General features: G+C 43.6%; 1 protein-coding gene across 1 annotated transcript; it reads right to left on the reverse strand.

Moving 5' to 3' along the window:
• Nucleotides 1–4,767: 4,767 nt before the first annotated feature.
• Nucleotides 4,768–10,093, reverse strand: TCHH (trichohyalin). The gene is made up of 3 exons (XM_023759315.1): nt 9,956–10,093; nt 6,732–9,194; nt 4,768–6,635 (listed from the first exon to the last, which is right to left on the reverse strand). Exons 1-3 carry the CDS (start codon nt 10,091–10,093, stop codon nt 5,814–5,816), a joined length of 3,423 nt encoding a protein of 1,140 aa, XP_023615083.1. The 3' UTR covers nt 4,768–5,813.
• Nucleotides 10,094–21,174: the final 11,081 nt, after the last annotated feature.

Genomic DNA, 21,174 nt, shown 5'->3' on the forward strand with positions numbered 1-21,174 from the left:
CATCTTTCAGGTAATTTGTGGATACCATCCCAATAGAACTTTTCTTGTTTTGAGGCAAACCATTCAGAGACCCAATTTTTTATCTTCGTAAGTTTTGAAGTGCTGCCCAGAAAGTGCGTGTGCCATCGATTGAATTAAGTGGTAATCTGAAGGAGCAAGGTCTGGTGAATACTTCCCAGGCAAGATCTTTTAATGTGTCTTTAACTGGTTTTGAAGTGTGTGATGGTGCGTCATCATGGCCCATTCTGGTCATTTTACGATCAAAGCATGGTTCAAATTGATTATTTGTTGTCGGTAGCGAACAGTATTAATGGTTTTAGAAGCTCATAATGCACCACACCTTCCTGATCCCACCAAATGCAGAGCATTGTCTTCTTTCCAAAGTGATTTGGCCTTGTAGTCGATGTTGATGGTTGACCTGGATCAACCCATGATTTTGTGCATTTGGGAATCTCAAAATAAATCCACTTTTCATCGACAGTCACAATTGGATGCAAAAAAAACTTTCTTTCATGCCGTTGAAGCAACATTTTACTGATGACTTTTTTGGTTTTCCATTTGTTCAGTTGATGTAGCACCCATTTTCCTTCCTTTAAAATCTTTCCCATTGCTTGTAAACGATCGGAAATTGTTTGCTGAGCAACTTTTAATCTTTCTGCAAGTTGTTTTTGAGTTTGCCACCCATCTTCATCCAATAATGCTTGTAATTGTTGGTCTTCAAACTTTTTCAGTTGACCTGGATGTTCTTTGTCTTTCACATCAAAATCATCGCTTTTAAAGTGTTTAAACCAGCGTTCACAAGTATCTTAAGATGGAGCATGTTCACCATAAGCTTCCCGAAGTACATGATAACTTTCAGCAGCACTTTTCTTCAAAATAAAGTAATGAATTAAAACTTCCCACAAATGCTCTTTTTTTGGCACGAAATTCGACATTTTTAGGAGTAAAAATATCTATGATGTTAACACCTTCAGAAAATTTGACATGTGAAGCTTTGAAGCTTGTTGTCAATACAACAAAATAGCATACATATCAAATCGCATATATATCAACATATATGTAACTCCATCTATTGGAAAAATTCCGCACTATTAACTGGTAGAGGCACATTCCGAATTAACAGGTATCCGCATTATTAACCAGTACAGACATATTCCTCATAACAATGTAGGTAGGGAAGTCGGCAAGCCCGATCCATAACTTTGGGATAAGGATTGGCTCTAAAGGCTGGGTCAATCCCGCTGGGGCGAGAAGTGTGGCTGCTGTGGCTGGAGGAGGCCCTTCCCCTCCAGCTCTTCCACCCCCACGTTACTTTCTTCCCTTCCCTGGCAGGGGGTGGGGGGGTGAGGCGGGGTGGTGTCCTGGCAGGGCGGGCGAGGCCTTGGCAGTGGGGTCCCAGCGGCGCTAGGGGGAGGTCCCCCTTGGTGCCTGCGGGCCCACTGGCCGGACATGGGGGCAGCTGCTGTGGCAGCGACTCTGGACACGAGCAGGGCCCTTCCGTGGATCCCCCCAGGTGCGGCGGGCGACACAGCCACCCCCTGGGAGCCCGGCGGGCACGGGTCGCTCCCGGGGTGGTGGTGTTGGGCCCCCTCCTCGCCTCCCCGCGTGCGCGCCGGTCTCCCCGGCCGGGATGCCTGGGGGCTGCGGTTCTTAGAACCGGTGCGGACCCGGGGAATCCGATGGTTTAATTAAAACAAAGCATCGCGAAGGCCTGCTGCGGGTGTTGACGATGGGATTTGTTTCAGGTTATTGCATGTGACTGTCAGCTTTTATTAACAAGGGAAACATGTGCTTATTACATATTACATAGATTATAATCTTCAGAAGATTACAGTCTAGTATACTTGCTAAACAAACATAATTACTATGACTGAATGAAAATATTAGCAATGTGTAATTAATGTAGAGATGGGTTCATACTTAACTAATGGCCACAGACTTTCAGTTCGAGGGAACTAAGTTCCAGGACTTGCTTTCTCTTCAGAAAAGAAATGAGAGTAATTAAATGCATATGTGAGGTTCACAGATCTGGGCAATGGTCTTTGAAAGTACTAGGGCAGGGGTGGGCAAACTTTTTGACTCGAGGGCCACAATGGGTTCTTAAACTGGACCGGAGGGCCGGAACAAAAGCGTGGATGGAGTGTTTGTGTGAACTAATATAAATTCAAAGTAAACATCATTACATAAAAGGGTACAGTCTTTTTTTTTTTTTTTTTAGTTTTATTCATTTCAAATGGGCCGGATCCGGCCTGCGGGCTGGCCATAGTTTGCCCACGGCTGTACTAGGGTCACAGAAAATGGAGTAAGTAGGGTTCTTATCCTTCAATGAATAAACCTGGGATGATAGGCACTTTGGAGAGGAATTTGGGAGACAAATTGAGAGAAGTTCAGGTCTGATTGGCTAGAAAAGAAAGATCTTTGGAATTGGAACTAGGCTCTGATGATCACCTTTAGTAGTTAACTTTCCCCCCTGTTTTCTGTAGAGTTGGGCTGAGGGATTATTTTGAGTTGCTTTGAGAGTTTCAGTTGGACAAGCTGAACGTTAGAATTAAAGTAATTATTTTTCAGTCCTGGGAATAACCTTGGTGATAGCTATTCTAGACTCACAGTTGGAAATATGAAACAATGGAGGCCCAGAAAGCTTAAATGGCTTGCACAAGGACACACAGATAGTAAAGTGAAGGAATAGGCCAGAATGTCTACTTCACCACTGTATGCATATTGCCTAGAATGTCTGACACACAGCAGGAGCTCAATAAATATTTATTAAATGAATGAATAAATAATCCCCAGGCTTCTTATTACTTGTAGTATTATTCCCACTGCACCATAGAAACTATGACAGATTTAATAAAAAAACAAACAAAAAACGGGAAAAGAGGGTCTTTGAGCAACCAGGACAGGCCTGCACAATGTCAGAGGATAAAGGTCATTATAATACAGATAGATTTCCCTAGCAAAAGAACTTCCCCTTACATGATGTATTAGTTTGCTAGGGCTATCATAACAGCCACAGAATGGGTTGCTTAGCCAATAGAAATTTATTTTCTCACAATTCTGGAGGCCATAAGTCTAAGATCAAGGGGTTGGTAAGGTTGTTTTTTTTTTATTCTGAAGGTTATGAGGGAAGGATCTGTTCCAGGCCTCTGTCCTTGGCTTGTAGATGGCCATCTTCTTCCTGTGTCTTCATATCATCTTCCCTCTATCATGTGTGTCCAAATTTCCATTCATTCTGGGTTAGGGCCCACCTAATGATCTCATTTAAATAAAATATTTATTTAAATACTGCATCTCATATATTCTAAAGTACTGGGGGTTAAAACTTCAATATATAAACTTTTTTTGGGGGGGGGGACATAATTCAGCCCATAACACATAGAGATCAGTTTTGCCATCACAGAGCATTTTAAACCCTCAACCCCATTCTTTAGCAGCAGCCAAGGTAATGTTAATAGAGCTCCCAGTTTATATTTAAACAGTCAATTGCCCAACAGCCTCAAGCTTCTGCCCATGTATGTATATTAACTAGGTGAAACAGGAGGGTTAGCCTGCCACATTGCTAAAAGAAGAGCCACAGGGCATGGGCTGGCTGGCCCATTTTTTTTTTTTTAATGAGGTTATTATAACTGACGAAACAATACTTTCTTCTTTGAAAATGGCTCTTTCCTCATCTTGTAAAATCGGAAGGGCTTTGATTGTTTTTACCATAGTTATTATTGTTGAACTGTAGCTTAGATGATGAGTGTATATTTCAGGAGTATCCTGGGGCTCTGAAATAAATGCCTATTGAATGGACCTTTGAGAAAGCCAGGGAGGCTCTTCCATGGTTTCCAGGAAGATCCTTAAGTAAAGAAAAACATACACTGATCTTAGGGGAAGAATAGTTTTGTAGTTAGAAATCATTTGAAATAGGTGATGTTCCATGGTAGTGTGTCAGGGGATTTCCAGGTTCTGTCTTTGGTGGGCATCTGCTATTTGTGTTCAAGTGAGGGAGAGGCTGGTGCTCCTTGCAGAAAATGCCATCTTACTCCATCAGAATGATACTCAGAAGCAGAGCTTTCTTGTCTCTACAACTGACAAACATGATGAGTATCTATAACTTAGGATGCCTTGTCATCCATGACCCTCACAATTTGAAATACTATCCTGGATCAGGGCCTTCTTTGGACTTATTCCTCGTACCAAGGCTTGAATACTAAATATAGACTCCAGCAGATGGCACAGGATCATTAGATAATAATTTGATATTTTTGGCATTACTATTAAACACATTCTGACTGTCACTTAATAGACTGTGTTGCTTAAACCAACAGCTCATCTACAATTTCTATAATGCTGAGCTAAACTTTCAGGCCATTTCCTACTATCAGCTCATTAGACATCAAAGACAAAGAAGTTGCTGTATTCTTGAAATGAAATATTAACAAATATTGGGAGCACCATTATTTGCCATGAACAGTGAATCACTGCAAAAAACAAACAAACAAACAAAACAAAAAACAAGCACAGAAAGCTGTGAGGTCAAGAATAAAAACACTTGGGCAGAGAATCCTAGCTTTGGGGGCAGGAGGGAGGGGGCAGATAATATAGGGTTCACCCTAACAGGGAAAAATGGTTGGGGAAAACAAAGATTTTTTTTCCTCTTTCTTCTTTTTAAATTTAGACATAATTATAACCAAATACCCTTAAGTGAATGGCAGTTTTTTTCAGTTCCTAGACCACTAGATACTGAGCTATGATTTGATGCATAATTAAAACAGACAAAAATAATTGTTTGCTAAACATTTATTATTAATTTTTAATACAGTCCAATTATTTCAACAAGAATGTCTCCAAGGTAGTATCAATAGGCTTCAAAGGATTGTGGGCTGATGGGTCTTCTTAAGGGCCTGTAGGAACTTGCCCCTCTGTTTACAAATTTTTCCCTTCCCCTCCCCCAAAATGCTCTCTGTGATCTCTTATTGGCCCTAGAGGAAGATAGATGTCTACTGGATCCTAAGCAGGTTTCCTCTCAGGTAAAATTAATAAAGGTAGTAATATTCTGAAATTTATCAAAGATTGGGGGAAGAGAACTGAGGACTATAGATTACAGCAAAAACAGTTTTAAAATTTGAGTTCTGGAGTTTTTGAGAAACACCTTACTTTTGCTTTATGAGATTTTTAAGTGTTTATGGAGTCAAGTGTAAAAAAAAAATCAAATTCTAAGTTTTAAAGCTAAATGTTAATAGAGATTTCTTCCAATTATGGACTACTTTCACATAGAAGTCAGTTTCTGTAGAAGTCAGTTTCCCTACAGTAAAAATCCAGTTCCCTTTCACAATCTATGCTAATTATGCCCAAAAGATGAAAGGTTATTTGGAGGTAAATATAAATGTAATTTAGGCCCAAGAAGAAATACCAACTTGAACACTAAAAAATATCTAAATTCTCCACAAGATAGGTCAACCATTTAAAAAACAGACCCGATTCTTTTGACTCTCACATCTGATTATTCTTGTTACTTCTGAAAGCAGTAAATTAACATGTTCCCCAAACAAAACTCCTTAAACAAATTAAATGACTTGTTTTTAAAAATGCACACCACATCTGCACCAAAGAGCAAAGACATCCTGCAGTAAAGACTTACTTGAGGAAGACGAAAAGGTAGAAGTACAAAGTACATGAAATGAGTATAGTTTAAGATTTTGGAAAAAAAGACATTCTAACATAACAGAGTTTTCCCACAACCAAAAACATTTGAGTCATCTGGTACCCAGTGTTTCCCATTTTCCTTTGCTGAAGCTTTGGCAAGTGTCGGGATATGGCGGCATTTCTTAAGGACGGTATTGGGACCTCTGCTCTTGGATGTACTCATAGAGAGGGCTGGAGCGCACCGGGACACCGGCAAACGGACGCTTGCCAGACTCCAGAATCTGCTGCCGGCCCTTATCTTTTTCCTCCCAGCCTCGGCCGCGCCTCTGCGCCTCTTCCAGCTGGCGGAGCTGCTCTTCTTCCCGGAATTTCCTCTCCCGCTCCTGCCGGCGCCTCAGTTCTTGCTCCTCCCGCAGCTGCTGCTCTTCTTGGCGACGTAGTAGCTGTTCTTCCTGTTCCCGGAGGAGCTGTTGATCTTCAAGGAACTTTCTGTCGCGTTCCCGGCGAAGCTGTTCCTGGCCTTCCCGGCGGCGCAGCTGCTGTTCCTCCTCGCGGAGCTTTCTGTCGCGCTCTTGGCGAAGCTCTTGTTCGAGTTCCCGGCGGCGCAGCTGCTGTTCTTCCCGTTGCTTGAGGAGCTGTTCCTCCGCTCGGAGCTTTCTGTCGCGCTCCTGGCGGCGCAGCTGCTGTTCCTCTTGGCGAAGCTCTTGCTCGAGCTCCTGGCGGCGCAGCTGCTGTTCCTCCTCACGGAGTTTTCTGTCGCGCTCCCGGCGGCGCAGCTGCTGTTCTTCCTGTTCCTTGAGGAGCTGTTCCTCCGCTCGGAGCTTTCTCTCGCGCTCCTGGCGGCGCAGCTGCTGTTCTTCCCGTTCCTTGAGGAGCTGTTCCTCCGCTCGGAGCTTTCTGTCGCGCTCCTGGCGGCGCAGCTGCTGTTCCTCCTGGCGAAGCTCTTGCTCGAGCTCTTGGCGGCGCAGCTGCTGTTCTTCCGGTTCCTGGAGGAGCTGTTCCTCCTCACGGAGTTTTCTGTCGCGCGCCTGGCGGCGCAGCTGCTGTTCCTCCTGGCGAAGCTCTTGCTCGAGTTCCTGGCGGCGCAGCTGCTGTTCCTCCTCACGGAGTTTTCTGTCGCGCTCCTGGCGGCGCAGCTGCTGTTCCTCCTGGCGAAGCTCTTGCTCGAGTTCCTGGCGGCGCAGCTGCTGTTCCTCCTCGCGGAGCTTTCTGTCGCGTTCCTGGCGGCTCAGCTGCTGTTCCTCCTGGCGAAGCTCTTGCTCGAGCTCTTGGCGGCGCAGCTGCTGTTCCTCCTCGCGGAGTTTTCTGTCGCGCTCCTGGCGGCGCAGCTGCTGTTCTTCCCGTTCCTGGAGGAGCTGTTCCTCCTCACGGAACTTTCTCTCTTCTTCCTGAAGGCGTCTTTTCTCCTCTCTTTCCTCCTTCAGCAGCTGCTCTTTCTCCCGCTGCAGCTGCTCCTCCTCGCGCTGCAGCTGCTCACGTAGAGCAGGTTTGGAGTACAGTGCGTGGCGGCGCCTCTGGCTTTCCTCTTCTAGTTGCCACCTCCATTTTTGGTCGCGGAGCAGCTCCTCCTGGCGCCGCTCCTCCTCCTGCTCGAGGAATTGCCGCTCCCGCTTCCTCTCGAATCCCTGTAGGCGGGGATCCTCCTCCTCCTGGCGCAGCCGCCTCTCACGTTGCTGTCGGAGGAGCTGGGAGTCCTCCTCCCGCTCCCGCAGCCGCTGCTCGCGCTCCTGCAGCCGCCTCTCCTCCTCTTCCTCCTGCTCTTGGCGGCGCCTCAGTGGCCCCTGCCTGCGGGGCCTGCGGGGCCTCGAGTAGACCTTGCTCTGTCGGGCTTCGGCCTCGCTTTCCAGCTGCCGCTGCCACCGCAGGGCACGGCTCTCGCCCAGCTCACGGGCCTCTTCTTGCAGTGCCTCCTCCTCAGCCAACTCCTGCTCCCGCCTCAGCTGCTGCTCTCGCCGCTCCTCCTGCTCGCGCCTCAGCTGCTCAAAGAGCGGCTCCTGCTCGCGCCTGAGCCTCTGTTCCAAACGCGGTTCCCGCTCGCGCCTCAGCAGCTGCTCTCGCCTCTCTTCTTGCTCCCGCCGCAGCTTTTCCAAGCGCGGTTCCTGCTCGCGCCTGAGCTCCTGCTCGCGCCTCAGCAGCTGCTCTCGCCTCTCTTCTTGCTCCCGCCTCAGCTTCTGTTCCAAACGCGGTTCCTGCTCGCGCCTGAGCTCCTGCTCTCGCCTCTCTTCCTGCTCCCGCCGCAGCTTTTCCAAGCGCGGTTCCTGCTCGCGCCTCAGCAGCTGCTCTCGCCTCTCTTCCTGCTCCCGCCTCAGCTTCTGTTCCAAGCGCGGTTCCTGCTCGCGCCTGAGCTCCTGCTCTCGCCTCTCTTCCTGCTCCCGCCTCAGCTTCTGTTCCAAGCGCGGTTCCTGCTCCCGCCTGAGCTCCTGCTCTCGCCTCTCTTCCTGCTCCCGCCGCAGCTTCTTTTCCAGGCGCGGTTCCTGCTCTCGCCTCAGCTCCTGCTCCCGCCTCTCTTCCTGCTCTCGCCTCAGCTCCTGCTCGCGCCTCAGCTGCTCCAAGAGCGGCTCCTGCTCGCGCCTGAGCTCCTGCTCTCGCCTCTCTTCCTGCTCCCGCCTCAGCTTCTGTTCCAAGCGCGGTTCCTGCTCTCGCCTCAGCAGTTGCTCTCGCCTGAGCTCCTGCTCTCGCCTCTCTTCTTGCTCGAGCCTCAGCTCCTGCTCCCGCCTGAGCTCCTGCTCTCGCCTCTCTTCTTGCTCCCGCCGCAGCTTCTTTTCCAAGCGCGGTTCCTGCTCGAGCCTCTCTTCCTGCTCGAGCCTCAGCTCCTGCTCCCGCCTCTCTTCCTGCTCGAGCCTCAGCTCCTGCTCCCGCCTCAGCTCCTGCTCGCGCCTCTCCTGCTCCCGCCTGAGCTCCTGCTCGCGCCTCTCTTCCTGCTCCCGCCTCAGCTTCTGTTCCAAGCGCGGTTCCTGCTCGCGCCTCAGCTCCTGCTCCAAGGGCTCCTGGCGCCCGCGCCTAAGCCTCTGCAGCTGCTCTTCCACCTCTTCCTTCTCCTCCTCCAGGAGCTCCCTCAGCTCCTGCCGTTCCCGCCGGGGTAGCTGCTCCTCTTCCTGGAGCTCCCGCAGTTTCTCCTCCAGGCGCTGGCGCTCGCGCTCCAGCTCTCGCTGCTCCCGCCTTTCTCGCCCCTTGCGCTCCTGCAGCTCCTCTTCCTCCTGGCGGCGCACTTCCTGCTCTCGCCTTTGCAGCCGCTGCTCTCGCCTCTCTAGCTTCTCCCTCTGCTCCTCTTCCTCAGCGAGCTCCCTCTCTAGTTCCTGCCTCTTCTGCCAGCGTTCTTCTTCCAACTCTCTGTCCCGGGGATCAAACCTCCTTCGGTCTTCTTGCCTGCGATCGAGTAACGGGGCCCCCTTTCCCTCGCACGGGGCTTCCTCCTCCAGCCCGGACGCCTCGGCCAGAGCGTAGTAACAAGCTTGAGCCACTTTGAAAATGAACAGGAGGTACTCGTTGAAATCTACCAGCCCGTTACAGTCGCGATCCAGAAGTTCCAGGATCAAATCTACCGTTTCAGGATCATGTGGTCGCTATGAAAAAAAAGATGAAAACAAAAGTTTTTTTTTTTAATGTACCATTTACAGCTAGTAAACGTTCTCACTCAATATGCATTTTACGACATGCAGACACTCAAAAGACATAAGAGCAATTAGGAAAACCCCAGGGTGTATGGTGAAGTTTTGTTGTCTTCATGTAAAAATGTGAATACCTCATTTTATAGCATACATTTGTTGGAAGTGTTTGCATCTTGTAATTTAATGCTGATTAAAAGAACACAAGTTCTCTTTAGCTGGGTGAATAAGAATGAACTTATTCTCAACTGAGAGAAATAAATGGGACTTTATGAAGATGTGAAACAGCCATTTCTGTCTGAAATAGCTAGTTCCTTTGATTTGACTTTTAGTCTATGTTTGAAAAGAGAACAAAACATTTATGGTAACACCATTTTACTAGTGAACAATATGAATTTAATTACTGAAATTTGCAAGTAATTTTAAATTCCTTCCAAGTCTAGTTTGATCTAACATCTTTGGTGATAACCTCCCATGACCACCAGTTCATCCACATTGCCATTGCCATCGAGTATATGAAATAATTGCTAGTAACTTCTTTAGTACTCAGACTACAATAACAATTAAGTATCTTCAGGCTCAAAAATGAATGGGAATGTAGTGTAGAGCTATCATGGTGTAAAATGAATATAAAGTCACCATTCCTTGCTCTGGTTGCTCTTGAGAAGGAAGTTCATAACCCCAAATGAATAAAGAAATGTCCTTTTCATATTTCTTACCCGAAGAATAGCTCCAAATTCCCTTTCAAGGAGGTTCTTCAGGTCTTTTTTGCATAGTGCTGCCCCATCACAATCATGTGAGGCATATTGATTGAAAACTTCAGTGATATCGAAGATGCTTCTCAGAAGTGCAGACATTTTTTTCCTTTCTTCAGTTCAAGTAAACCTAAAACAATAAAATAGGATCCAGAATCAAACTCTATTTCTGATCTTTGGGAGGTTTTAGCCCCACTGTTTTGGGCAGATCCTTAAATAATTTGACTTTACAATAGTAGTTATTTTCAACCTGGACTTTCAAAGCATTTTATTTTTTAATATTGTACAGCTCTTAGAAAAGGGAAGAGAGATCCTGAGAAACTTCAAGCCTGGGAATTATCTGCAGACTATCCTGTAGTCAGCTCTCAGATTGTTCACACAATCTGAATTATCCATCTCTTTTCCTCTTCTCTCTTTCTCCTTCTTAATATATTTCAGATCAGACAGTGTAGAGTATAATGTAGAAATTTAAATTTGATATGTTGCTACTCATAGCATCTGCCTCTAAAACTGAACAAAGAGGGTAGGTGAAAGCCAAAAGGTGAAGGAAGATCTGAAAGTATCTTAAAGTGAATAGAAGCCACATACACCTAGGTGTGGAGCAAAACATTTAGTGGCAACTAGAACATTAAAAAGGGAATGTGGATTATTCCCCAACATTATAGCCCATAAGAGATCTAGGAATATAATTCACAAGTCAGCAGTTTTAAGATTAAGCACTACTTCTCCATAGTTAAAGGTGGCATTGCAATATTCAGATAAACCAATGCAGAAAACAAAGAGTACATTTTATCTGCCTTAACTAAGATATATCACAGATATTCAATTATTGAAAGCTTCTGAGAGGTACTTCCTGACTGGCTACCAGGGTCGATGGGTCAAATTGAACCTGGACAAATTTGAATAACATTGGTTTTATTGTTAGTTTTGTTAAACCCAAATAAACCCTTTGAATCTTGGCATTATAAAAAATGGAACTTAGCCAAGAGCAGATCAATGTTAAAAAAAAAAAAATACATGGGAGGTTTCACTGACTGGGTGAGAATAGTGGTTCATCTAGCTGGCTTCTTTAGTTACTACTCAACTTGAAATACTGCAGATACCACAATTACATGAAGATGGCCCATATTGGGCAGAACCAATATAAAAAGAGAACCAAGAGTTGGTAAACTTTGGAGATAGCAGTTTTTAGAAAGATGAACCCCATCAGAGTCACACATAACTTATCTTCCAACCCCTGACATGCAAACATACTTAGAGAGTTCAGAGCCTTGGGAGGAGACCATGTCTCTATTTGAGTAATGGCTCCAACCATAAGAAGATGGCATGGAATTAGACATCTCTGTAAGATACTGATGTCTTCTGACACAATAGACTCCCCCCATACTCCCCCTCCTGCCAACATCTACAACAACTGGAAAATGAAGCAACATACAGAAGAACATGATCCCATTGAATGGGACTTACCCACTTCACGAGAGGGAGAAGTCGAGTGCTCGCTGACACCACTGGCAAGTGTACTGGGCAGCTGGTAGCTGGGTCTTTTATAGGGGTTCTAATTGTGCCCTGAAGACCTACTTGGAAAGGAGACACCCACTCTGTGGGATGGCCTGATTCATTCCTAACCAAGCCCAGCTCCACCTCTGTCTCCACAAATGGTTTGTTTATCTCACTATTTGCTCACGTACCTATTTGGCATGAGGTTCACAGACCTTGCCTCCTGACAGGGTACTGGCCCCACCTAACATGAAAGGATAGAATGTTTGGCAGAATCTCTAATTTTTTTAAATTGTTAAAATGAAATAAAACAAAAATTAATGTTCAGAATCTTGATTAATTATGATTTTATTACAAAGTAGTAACTTCTAAGCCATTTACTATATAAAAAAATCTAACTTATAGGCTGGGGTCAAACAGAAACTTTGACATAAACTAATGAGAACTAGTTAATTTCTCTCTGGGATATGACAGTCCACAGGGAGCTGCATATAGCTCTGTCTGAAACAATTCTAGGACAATGAAAGGGTATAAGGAATTGATTTTAGTTTCTTCTCTAAAATGCAAATGGGGAAAAATTGCACTTATATTCTTGGGTCTTATAATGATTTTCCTATAGTTGAGGATTGTCTTCTTAGTAAACAATTTTGGGTGTTAGTTTAAAAATGTTTCATTAAATTACTTATAAGAGAATTTGAAATCTGTCAAATTTCTTTCTTAGGGATGTTACATCTAAATGAAGTTTGCTCTTTTCTCATTAACATATTGATGCTCCTGGAGAAAAAGAGCTGGTGTAATCTGTTTTTTTTTTTTAGATATAATCATCCTGCTCAGCTCAAGTCACTAATGATTATGACACCGAAACACTTGACTCTGCTTCTCCTGGAAGTGCATTAAGGTAATCGGTCACTCTAGCCCATTATGTCTGCCGGGGCTTTCTCAACCCTGGAGATCATATGCAAACCCCACTGCTGTTTTATTGTAAGGAACTGGATTTTATCCTTGGTTGTCAGTGACTCCCACCCTTACATTTCAGACTATATGAAACTTTGGTTCAAAATACGTTTATGGAGACTATTAAATGATTCAGTGGCTTTTGGCATTTTGGTCTCCTCCTTTGTCCAACAAAGGCAAGTAAATTTTGAGGAGACTCTGTAGGGTCCTTCAATGGAATGTAATTTGGAGCCTAAATCTTGATGACTCTTCCTTTATGTGCAGATTGGTCCAAATGATGATGGAATTGAATTCTATTTGACTCCTTGTTTGCTGCCCTCCCAGAGGTGGGGAGAGAAGAAAGTGGAAATGATAGGTGATGGGAAGGCAACTGTTAGCCTGGTTCAATTCTGTGATCTAGGGTTTTTCCTAGAACTGTCACTTTTCTTGAGATCAGTTAGCAAACTTGATGTAGCAGCTCCTTAGTGAAGAGTAAAGATTTCTCTTCCCCCTTCTACCTTCTATTTTGGGTTTTATTCAGTTATTTTCATCTTCGAATTCTAGGATAGAACTATCATGAGCACTGCAATCACAAATCACCATGAAACCTCTATCTCTCACGGAGGATATGCGCCTTAAAAAAACAAAAATCCTCAGAGAAACATCGATATGAGGAGACACATCATTTGGTTGCCTCCCACCTGTGCCCTACCTGGGGCTAGGAATCAAACCTGGCACCCTTTGGTGCATGGGCCATCACTCTAACCACTGAACACCATCATCCAGGGTGCATATGAGCCTTTGTTATGAGTGTCCTCCAAGGAATTCTCTGGACAAACCCTGCCTGTGTCTGGTTCTCTTTTTATCCACCTGTGTGCAGTCTGTGAGGAACCTTAGCCCAGGTGGTGGGATGCATTTGTGTGATTCCATTACCTTACTATAGTCAAAGACTCAAAATAGTCAAAAGAGGACCAGACATTCATTAGCTTCTATGGGAAAAAAGGGAAAATATTAATCATTCCAAAATCATGTTTGAGCAAGCAAATAAAATATAGAAGCAAACCCAAAACGGAAATGCTTCCAAACAGCCTTAAGAAAATGCCCACATCCTCCACCAAAAACAAAACAAAACAGAAGCAGAAGCAGAAGCAGAAGAAGAAGAAAAGAAGAAGAAGAAAATGGCCGAAATTGCATTCACCGTGACAAAAACCTCCTTCCCCACTCTGAATGAAGCTAGATCTTAAATCCAGTGATGGCTCTCTTATCTATTCTCATTTAAAGTCAGGATATCACAAGGAAAGATATTAAAAAACCTGAACTAACCTAAGAGAATTAGCCTGTCTGCCTTGCTGCTCTTGGTCCAACATCAGAAAGATTGTAAGTAGATTCAAATGCTAAAATTCTAAAGTCAGGTTTGATATTCTTCTAATGAAGTGGCCCTTGTTGCTACATAATGCTCTTTTATTTAACACAGTACCATTATTTAAAAATATAATTTTTAAGTGATATTTAAAACGTCATGCCCTGGGACACCACCTCTGCCCATCCAAAACCAGAGAATGTAGAAAATAATCAAGTACTGACATTGGTTCAGTCCATTTTTTTGAAAGACCAACTGAGAATCCCTGCAATGAGGCAGTGTCCACTCATTGTGGTTCATCAAAAAAGAATGGTGTTTGTATAACCTGAGCATCTTAATCTTCTTTATAGACAAAAGGCCTCATTATCTTTCTTTTATAAGACTGGAGACTGAGGCACTGAAAGGTCAGAAAACGTTTCTGACTGGCCCAGGAATGACCCATGTACTCCTGCTCCATTATGTAAGAATATCCTTCTTTATCAAGGATTAATGCCAGTGGGCTCAGAGCATAGCTACAGTATTGTACTGATACTTGGCTTTGAGATGTGATCTCTTTATTACAGAAGAATTGAAAAGAGAAAATAAAATTTATATAATTGATTCCTGAAGCCTCATCCATGCTTGAAATCTCTGGGTGTGGAGCTCTGCTGGGTTAACAAATAGAACTAACAAAGTACCAGGTTTTCCTGGTCTTCAACTCTTTCAAAGGCTCTTTTCCCATTTTCTCCGGTCAGAATCCGGAAAAAGTAGATAATAGACTTGACATTCTGCGGTATTTGACCAGGATCAAACCCTGTTTTGGCCTTATTGTGAAAATTTAGATAAAGCAGAGAAGGTGCCAGTGTCGTTCTCAGCCTAATGGGCTTTTCCAGAGCCCACTACGGGCCATGACATGGAACTCTGGGAAAATGTCCAAGTGGCATGACTTTAAGATGGCTTTATAAAAAGTAAGATTCTTTGGTGAGCTCTCGAAATACCTTTCTAATGAAGACCTTTTCTTTAAAATTATGTGTTAAACCTTTCAAGTTTTTCTATTATTTCTTCTTATTCATTGACCCATACCCTGGAACACTACCTCTGCCCATCCAAAATCTGTATTTTCTCTGAGGCCCCATGCAAATTCCATCTTCCCTCCCAGCCCTTCCTTGACCTTTCCATATAACAATCTTCCAATTAAAAAAATTTCTTCCCACAGCATGCATAGTCAGCATCATACAACCCAATACTAGTTAGTGTGTAATTTCCATATTTTCCTCTAATTTAATGGGTGCTTGCTCTGTCTTCTTGATTAGGTTTTAAGTTCCTTAGAGGCAATGCTGTATCTTTTATTTCTAGCAGGTGTTTAGTAAAATCCTTGCTGATCTGATGTAATTTTATTGCACTGCTGCAGTTTAAATGGCCAAGTTTGAATGAGATGAGTCGCTTGATCTGGGATGGAGTTCTGTGATTTGGGTGATGGCCTGAGGATGAGGGCACATACCATCATGGGAGTCAGCCCTTCTGGGGCCTCTTTCTAGTTTTGCTACTTACAGGACAGATGACAGAGGAAGCATTACTTCACCCCTCGCTGCCTCCTCCATGCCCATCGCTTCACCCTCTGTTAAGTGAGGAGCTGTAAGATATGAATCCCTTCCTCAGAGGGGAGCTGTGATAATTATAGCTTGTAAAGCATTTTGTGACTCTTAGATATAAAAGGGCTAATTATTATGATCATTAATAATTCTTAATTTTTATCTTCTTTAAGGTAAATTACCCGTACTTTAATTATACCCCCACCCTGGTGGTAATTATTACCTCGGAGAGTCAGCAGATGCTTTTCCATCTTACATCATGTCATACAGGGTGACTGAGCACAAGTGAGCCCCGGAGGGCACTTCCACCTTCTGCCCACTCCAGCTGTCACCCAGAGTAGCAGAGAGCTCCTGGCTCTCTTTGCCATTGAGGTGGCCATAGATGTTAAGTGCTCTGTTTTCTCTGTTCTATAACTGTATCTTTCTCCTAACCAGCAGCTCCTCAGCTCACAGAGCTTTGGGATTTGGCAAAAGACACACTGAATGGGGGAAAAAAACCCTTAATTTTTTGTATTTTTGTGAATACTCTGAATGAAGGAAGCAGGCATTTTTGATTGGGCTGTGGAGATTTTTTTTTGGTATCTCGGATGAAAAGGTTGACAGCTGCCATATGGAAGAAGGGCCATAGCTTTTCAAAGGTAGAGGTGCTGTGTGACATTTTCTATTTTCTTGGATTTAGATCTGTTTCTCGTCAAATGGTAAGTCACTCTTTGGGATGAGATGAGGATGTGTATCAAAAGAACAAAACAACAACAACAAAAAAACTTTGTGAGAGAGGTTTTCCTTCTGATAAGAAGGCATAACATAAAGGACGTTGGGAGCTAAGGCTTTGCACTCAGTAGATGCTTTAGGTTGCATAAGTAAAGGTCATGGCCTCCCAAATATGGAAAGAGCACTTTCAGCACAAGCAGGCATGTGCCAGTCTGGCTGGGGATGTGTCCTCCAGGCCCAGGCGTTCAGTCATCGCCTGCGTCATGGTCCAGTTATTGAATCCTAATCTGAGTGTTTCCCACCCTGAATCCCACCCTGAAGTAAGTATGGGAGTGGAACGAGGGTGTGCGTGTCAATGTCTAGAAATGTCAGTGGCTTTCATTCTGACCCCTCCCTTCCAGACAGGTGCACGCTTCTCTGGAGTCTGCACCCCCCACTCTTCTACACAGTATCTTCCTTTCAGTCGCCTTCCTGTCTTCATTTCTGATTCTCTTCTACTTTTTTTTTTATAGCAAAAGGTGGAAATTTATTGAGAAACAAGCACTAATTCCCACGTGGGGAGGGGGAAAGAGTCACCTGATTCTCTTCTACTTTAAAAAAATGTCCCTTTCCCATCCCATCCTCAAAACCACTTGAAATGGGACAGGGTTGAAGGGACTTTGGAAGGCCAAAGTCATTGTTCCTTTGCCTCAAGGAGGATCTGACCCAGTTCATAGTATTAGTGGAGAAGCAGAAGACCGGCTGTGCATTTCTCTCTTCTTCCCACAGTAGTCTCTTGATTCACAAGCATTTATTGAGTCCCCCATTCTACACCAGGCATGGTGCAAAGCACTGACCCTCTTACCAGAAGGCTCTGATGACTTGGAGTGGAAGATATTGTGATAAGAAAGATTTAATTCCAAAAATAAAGCCCTGACCAGGACCTCCTGGTCCATAGGTTGACACTCAACCACTGAGCCACGCCGGCTGGGCTATGATATTTTTCTAATAACACACACAAAAAAACTAACAGTGGTTACCTGCAGGGCAAGCGATGGGAAAGTACCTTTTTACTGTATACTTTCTTATACTTTCTGATATTTGAACCATGTGAATGAGTTACCTATTCAAAAATTGAACACTTTAAACTCTGAAAATAAAAGTTTAATTCCAAGAGAAAGGAGATGAAACACATAGAAGATAACTATCAAAGTATCATCAGGAATTAAAAATTTCATTCTAGGTTGTAAAAGAGCAGAAACAGGAGAATTTCTTGGGATCAATACTTCTAGAAGACAAGAATGCATATTACTTCCTTTATGTTGTGCCTGGCAGGGTACTTCTTAAGTGTGACGAAGTTAAATAACCCTTAAAACTTTTAAACCTTAAAACTCACTAACGAGGTTGTACAATAGACATTTGTCTTAGCCTTTTAGCTGTTCTGTCAGATGTGTAATTGGAACTTTTCAGATACATGTTTTTGAGGCTTTTCCTTATCTGCAGGTGAAGAGTGCTGTGAACCCAGCTTCTCTGAGTGTCTGTCCTAGCTCTGGGCTCTCCGCTGGTTTGCTGTCAGATCTGGGCAGAGGGCACACCATTAAAGGCTCATCTAGAACCACACCATTGGAAAGCATCTCCCAAGTTACACGAGCAAGGGCTTTCAGCAGCAAATTGGGCCTTGGAAGTGAAGCACATTTTCTATAGGGTGTTACAAATGGGGAGTGATGATAACTTCTTATAGGGCAAAAAGGTTGAAGAAGGAAGGTATTATTGATGGCCAAAGTAGTTTGGGAGGGCTTCTGGGAGGATATGGGTCTTATTCTGGATAGGATGAGTGAATTATAGGCAGGACAAGTGGAGTAGGGAAGCATTGCAGACAGTGTGAAGAAAGCTGGGGAGTAGAATGGACAAAGTATATTTTGAGAAAGAGACAGTTAACCAGTCAGATTATAGTGGAGATTCTATCACTCTTTGATCAAGGGCAGTATCTCCTTGGTTCTTTCAAAGGTTGACCATACAGAAGAAATGATGGGTTTAACCACCCATTTATTTGTTTAGGAAGGAATTGAGTACAATAAGATGTAGGTTCTATGAAATCAGGTTCCATATCTGTTTTGTTTGCTACTGAATTTCCAGAGCCTGTCATAGAGCAGGCACTCAGGAAACATTTGTTGGTTGAAAGAAAGAATGAATTGCATTTATGTATCATATATACAAGACCTGATCAGAAAGTAGCCCTTTAAGAGTAAAGAAAAAGAAGCCACTTTTTGATGGGAGATTAGGAGGAAGAGAAGGGATAGAAAAGGAACACGTGAGAGAAGTCACAATGAACCATAAGACAGAAGAGAGGGCACAATTTTACTTCTTTAAAATCTTACTGAGAGTATGAATGGGTGGTAGATTAGATGGCTAGAATGGTGGTCAGTATGCAAGGGATGGGAGTGAGGATGATAAAGACAAGAGTAATGATATTAAAACTAGTATGCTAGTTCTGTCTACACTGGCCTGGTCAGTGCTTTCTTTTGGAGAGATTAAAAACAAAGGTTGGGAAAAAGAAATTATTTTTGCCAAAGGGCTGGTTTCATATCTATATCTTACAAGCAATTCCAAGAGTATCACCTGAACCAGTCTGAGCTTCCTCTGCTATTATTATTCAAATGAGGACTTGAATAAGCAGAATTTGTGTCAGTGAGGAAAACTGCTTAGGCACCAGTCTAGGTGAGGCTAACTGGACTAGTTTTGTCCATATTTAAACAATGACTCATGAAGGAGGCCTCATCTTTCTAATCCAAGCATCTGCCACTTTTCAGCCTAATCCTTTGCACTCAGCATCATACAATCAATTTAGTCTAATCAAACTTACTGAGCACTGGCCCAGGTACTGAGAATGCAAAGATGGAGAAGAGATGACCTCTGTCCAGTTTAGTAGAGTTTTGGCCTCTCTATATGGCATGTGGTGAGGAATCTATTTTTTTGTTTTTGTAATCATCATCATCACCATCATTACCATCATCATCATCATCATCATCACCACCACCTAAGCCAGAAATGACAAGTAACTGTCATCTCATTTGATTCTTAACCAATTTTGGTAAGCATGATCATTCCCATTCTGTAGAGGGCAAAACTGAGACTTTGAGATATTAAATTGTTAGGTAGGATAGATAGCTGCTAGGGTAAGAGGAGGGGAAGAGGAGGTGGAAAGGGGAGTTTCTCTCACCTACTGAACAAAGAAGTCAGCAGTCTTGGGATTGCCAAGATGGAATCACCTTGAAATCTAGCCTGTTGCCTAAGGTATTCAGCAGGGGAACTTTGAAACCTATAGGGGCAAAAAGGATAAAACCCTTGAACCCCCACCCACTAGGTGGGGCGCTCAGACTAGCTGAGTTCTCCACTTGTGCTTTATGCCAAGTGTATTCTTAATAAATCCAATGGCTTTGCTTCCTTAATAAATTTGCTTGCTTTGCTTCGACACTGCTTTCTGTCACTCGTGTGAATTCTTTCTTAGAGCCAAAGAGGTGAGAGCCCTCTCCGACATGGGCTGCTCTCTAGTAACAAAATGACTTACTTAAGGTCAAAGAAGTTGGCAAATGGAAGAACTACCTGAATCCAGATACATCTGACTTTAAAACCCAAACTCCTGACCAATCCATCCAACACTACTCCTTTAAGTCTGCTGCCTGTGTGGACTTACAATACTTTGATATGGAAAGTTAAAAGATCTTCCCTTATCCCTCTCCCCCATCATAGTTCAGGTAATGCCTTTGCCCCCTTTGATGTGGTTAGAACAAGCACATGCTGTACAGTGGGTGGTCCTCTGAAGCAGGTGTCTGTTTCATGAAGGTGGTCCCCTCAGCCTGCCACAGGTATACCGAAGTTCATGGTCTTCGTCAGGAGGCTGGGAGGATCTTGTCTCCAATGAGACACGATGATGATTAGATCAAGATGACTTGACTTCAGCAATGTTTTTCCCCTGACAGTTTTGTGTGAAGAAACCTGGCTTGGCCAAGACCAGTTTGTGCAGCTCATGGACACACTGGGGCTGAGAGCATCCTGTTATCAGATACCAGTGCAGTGACTGCTGAATGTCATGTGCAGACCTAGCAGACTGCTAGCCACAGCTTGATTATAATCATTAAGCTTTTACAGGACAATGAATGCATTGCAAAGGATTTTATGATCTTCTTTTCCCCATCCTGCCTAGCCTGATGAAAGGGCTGCCACCTCTGCTTTCAAGATATGGAAGCAGGGCCACGGTGAACTTAAGGTTTCTGCCAGAGGTCACCCAGCGGCTGAGCTGGAGTTCTGACTTGCTGGATTGGCCAGATGTGGTCTTCTCCTTGAGGCTGATCTGTTTATGTGGGAGCCGTGGAAACTTAGAGCTAACGAAATAATATGTTGGGCGTCTGGAAGGTAGTAAGACATGTTGTTTGAAATTTGTCATTCAGTGAGAATTTGATAAATCAAATGTAGAAGAACCGAGTCATGCCTATTTCCCTTCTGCGGTTCTCCCCCTTTCTTTTAAATTAACATTAAAAAAATATTAAAGTATAGTTGGCATTACAACCTTATATGAGTTTGAGGTGTACAATAGTTATTTATATATTTTGGATATTAACCCCTATTGATGTATCATTTGTATCTTCTCTCATTCGGTGGGTTGCCTTTTTGTTTTGGTTGATGATTTCCTTCACTGTGCAAAAGCTTCTTAGTTTAATGTAATCACATTATTTTGGCTTTTGTTGTCCTTGCCTGGGGAGACATAACCAAAAAAATATTTCTTAGATGGATGTTAAACAGTTTCCTACCTATGTTTTCTCTTAGGAGTTTTATGGTTTCTGGTCTTATATTGAAGTCTACAGGGTGTCCCAAAAAATATGTACATACTTTAAGAGCTCTTAGCTCAATTTTGAAAATGAAATCTATTTTAATAAATATTGCCTTTATAATTATTCAAAGTGTGTATATACAGTTTTGGGACAACCTATACAATCCATTTTGAGTTTATTTTGTATATAGTGTAAGAAAGTGGTTCACATTCCGTTTTTTTTCTTTTTCTTTTTTATTTATTTTATTTTTTTCTTTATTGATTAAGATATTACATATGTGTCCTTATCGCCCCAATTCCCTCC

The sequence above is a fragment of the Myotis lucifugus genome, unplaced genomic scaffold (assembly GCF_000147115.1).
Source record: "Myotis lucifugus unplaced genomic scaffold, Myoluc2.0 scaffold_151, whole genome shotgun sequence".
Classification (NCBI taxonomy): Eukaryota; Metazoa; Chordata; class Mammalia; order Chiroptera; family Vespertilionidae; genus Myotis; species Myotis lucifugus.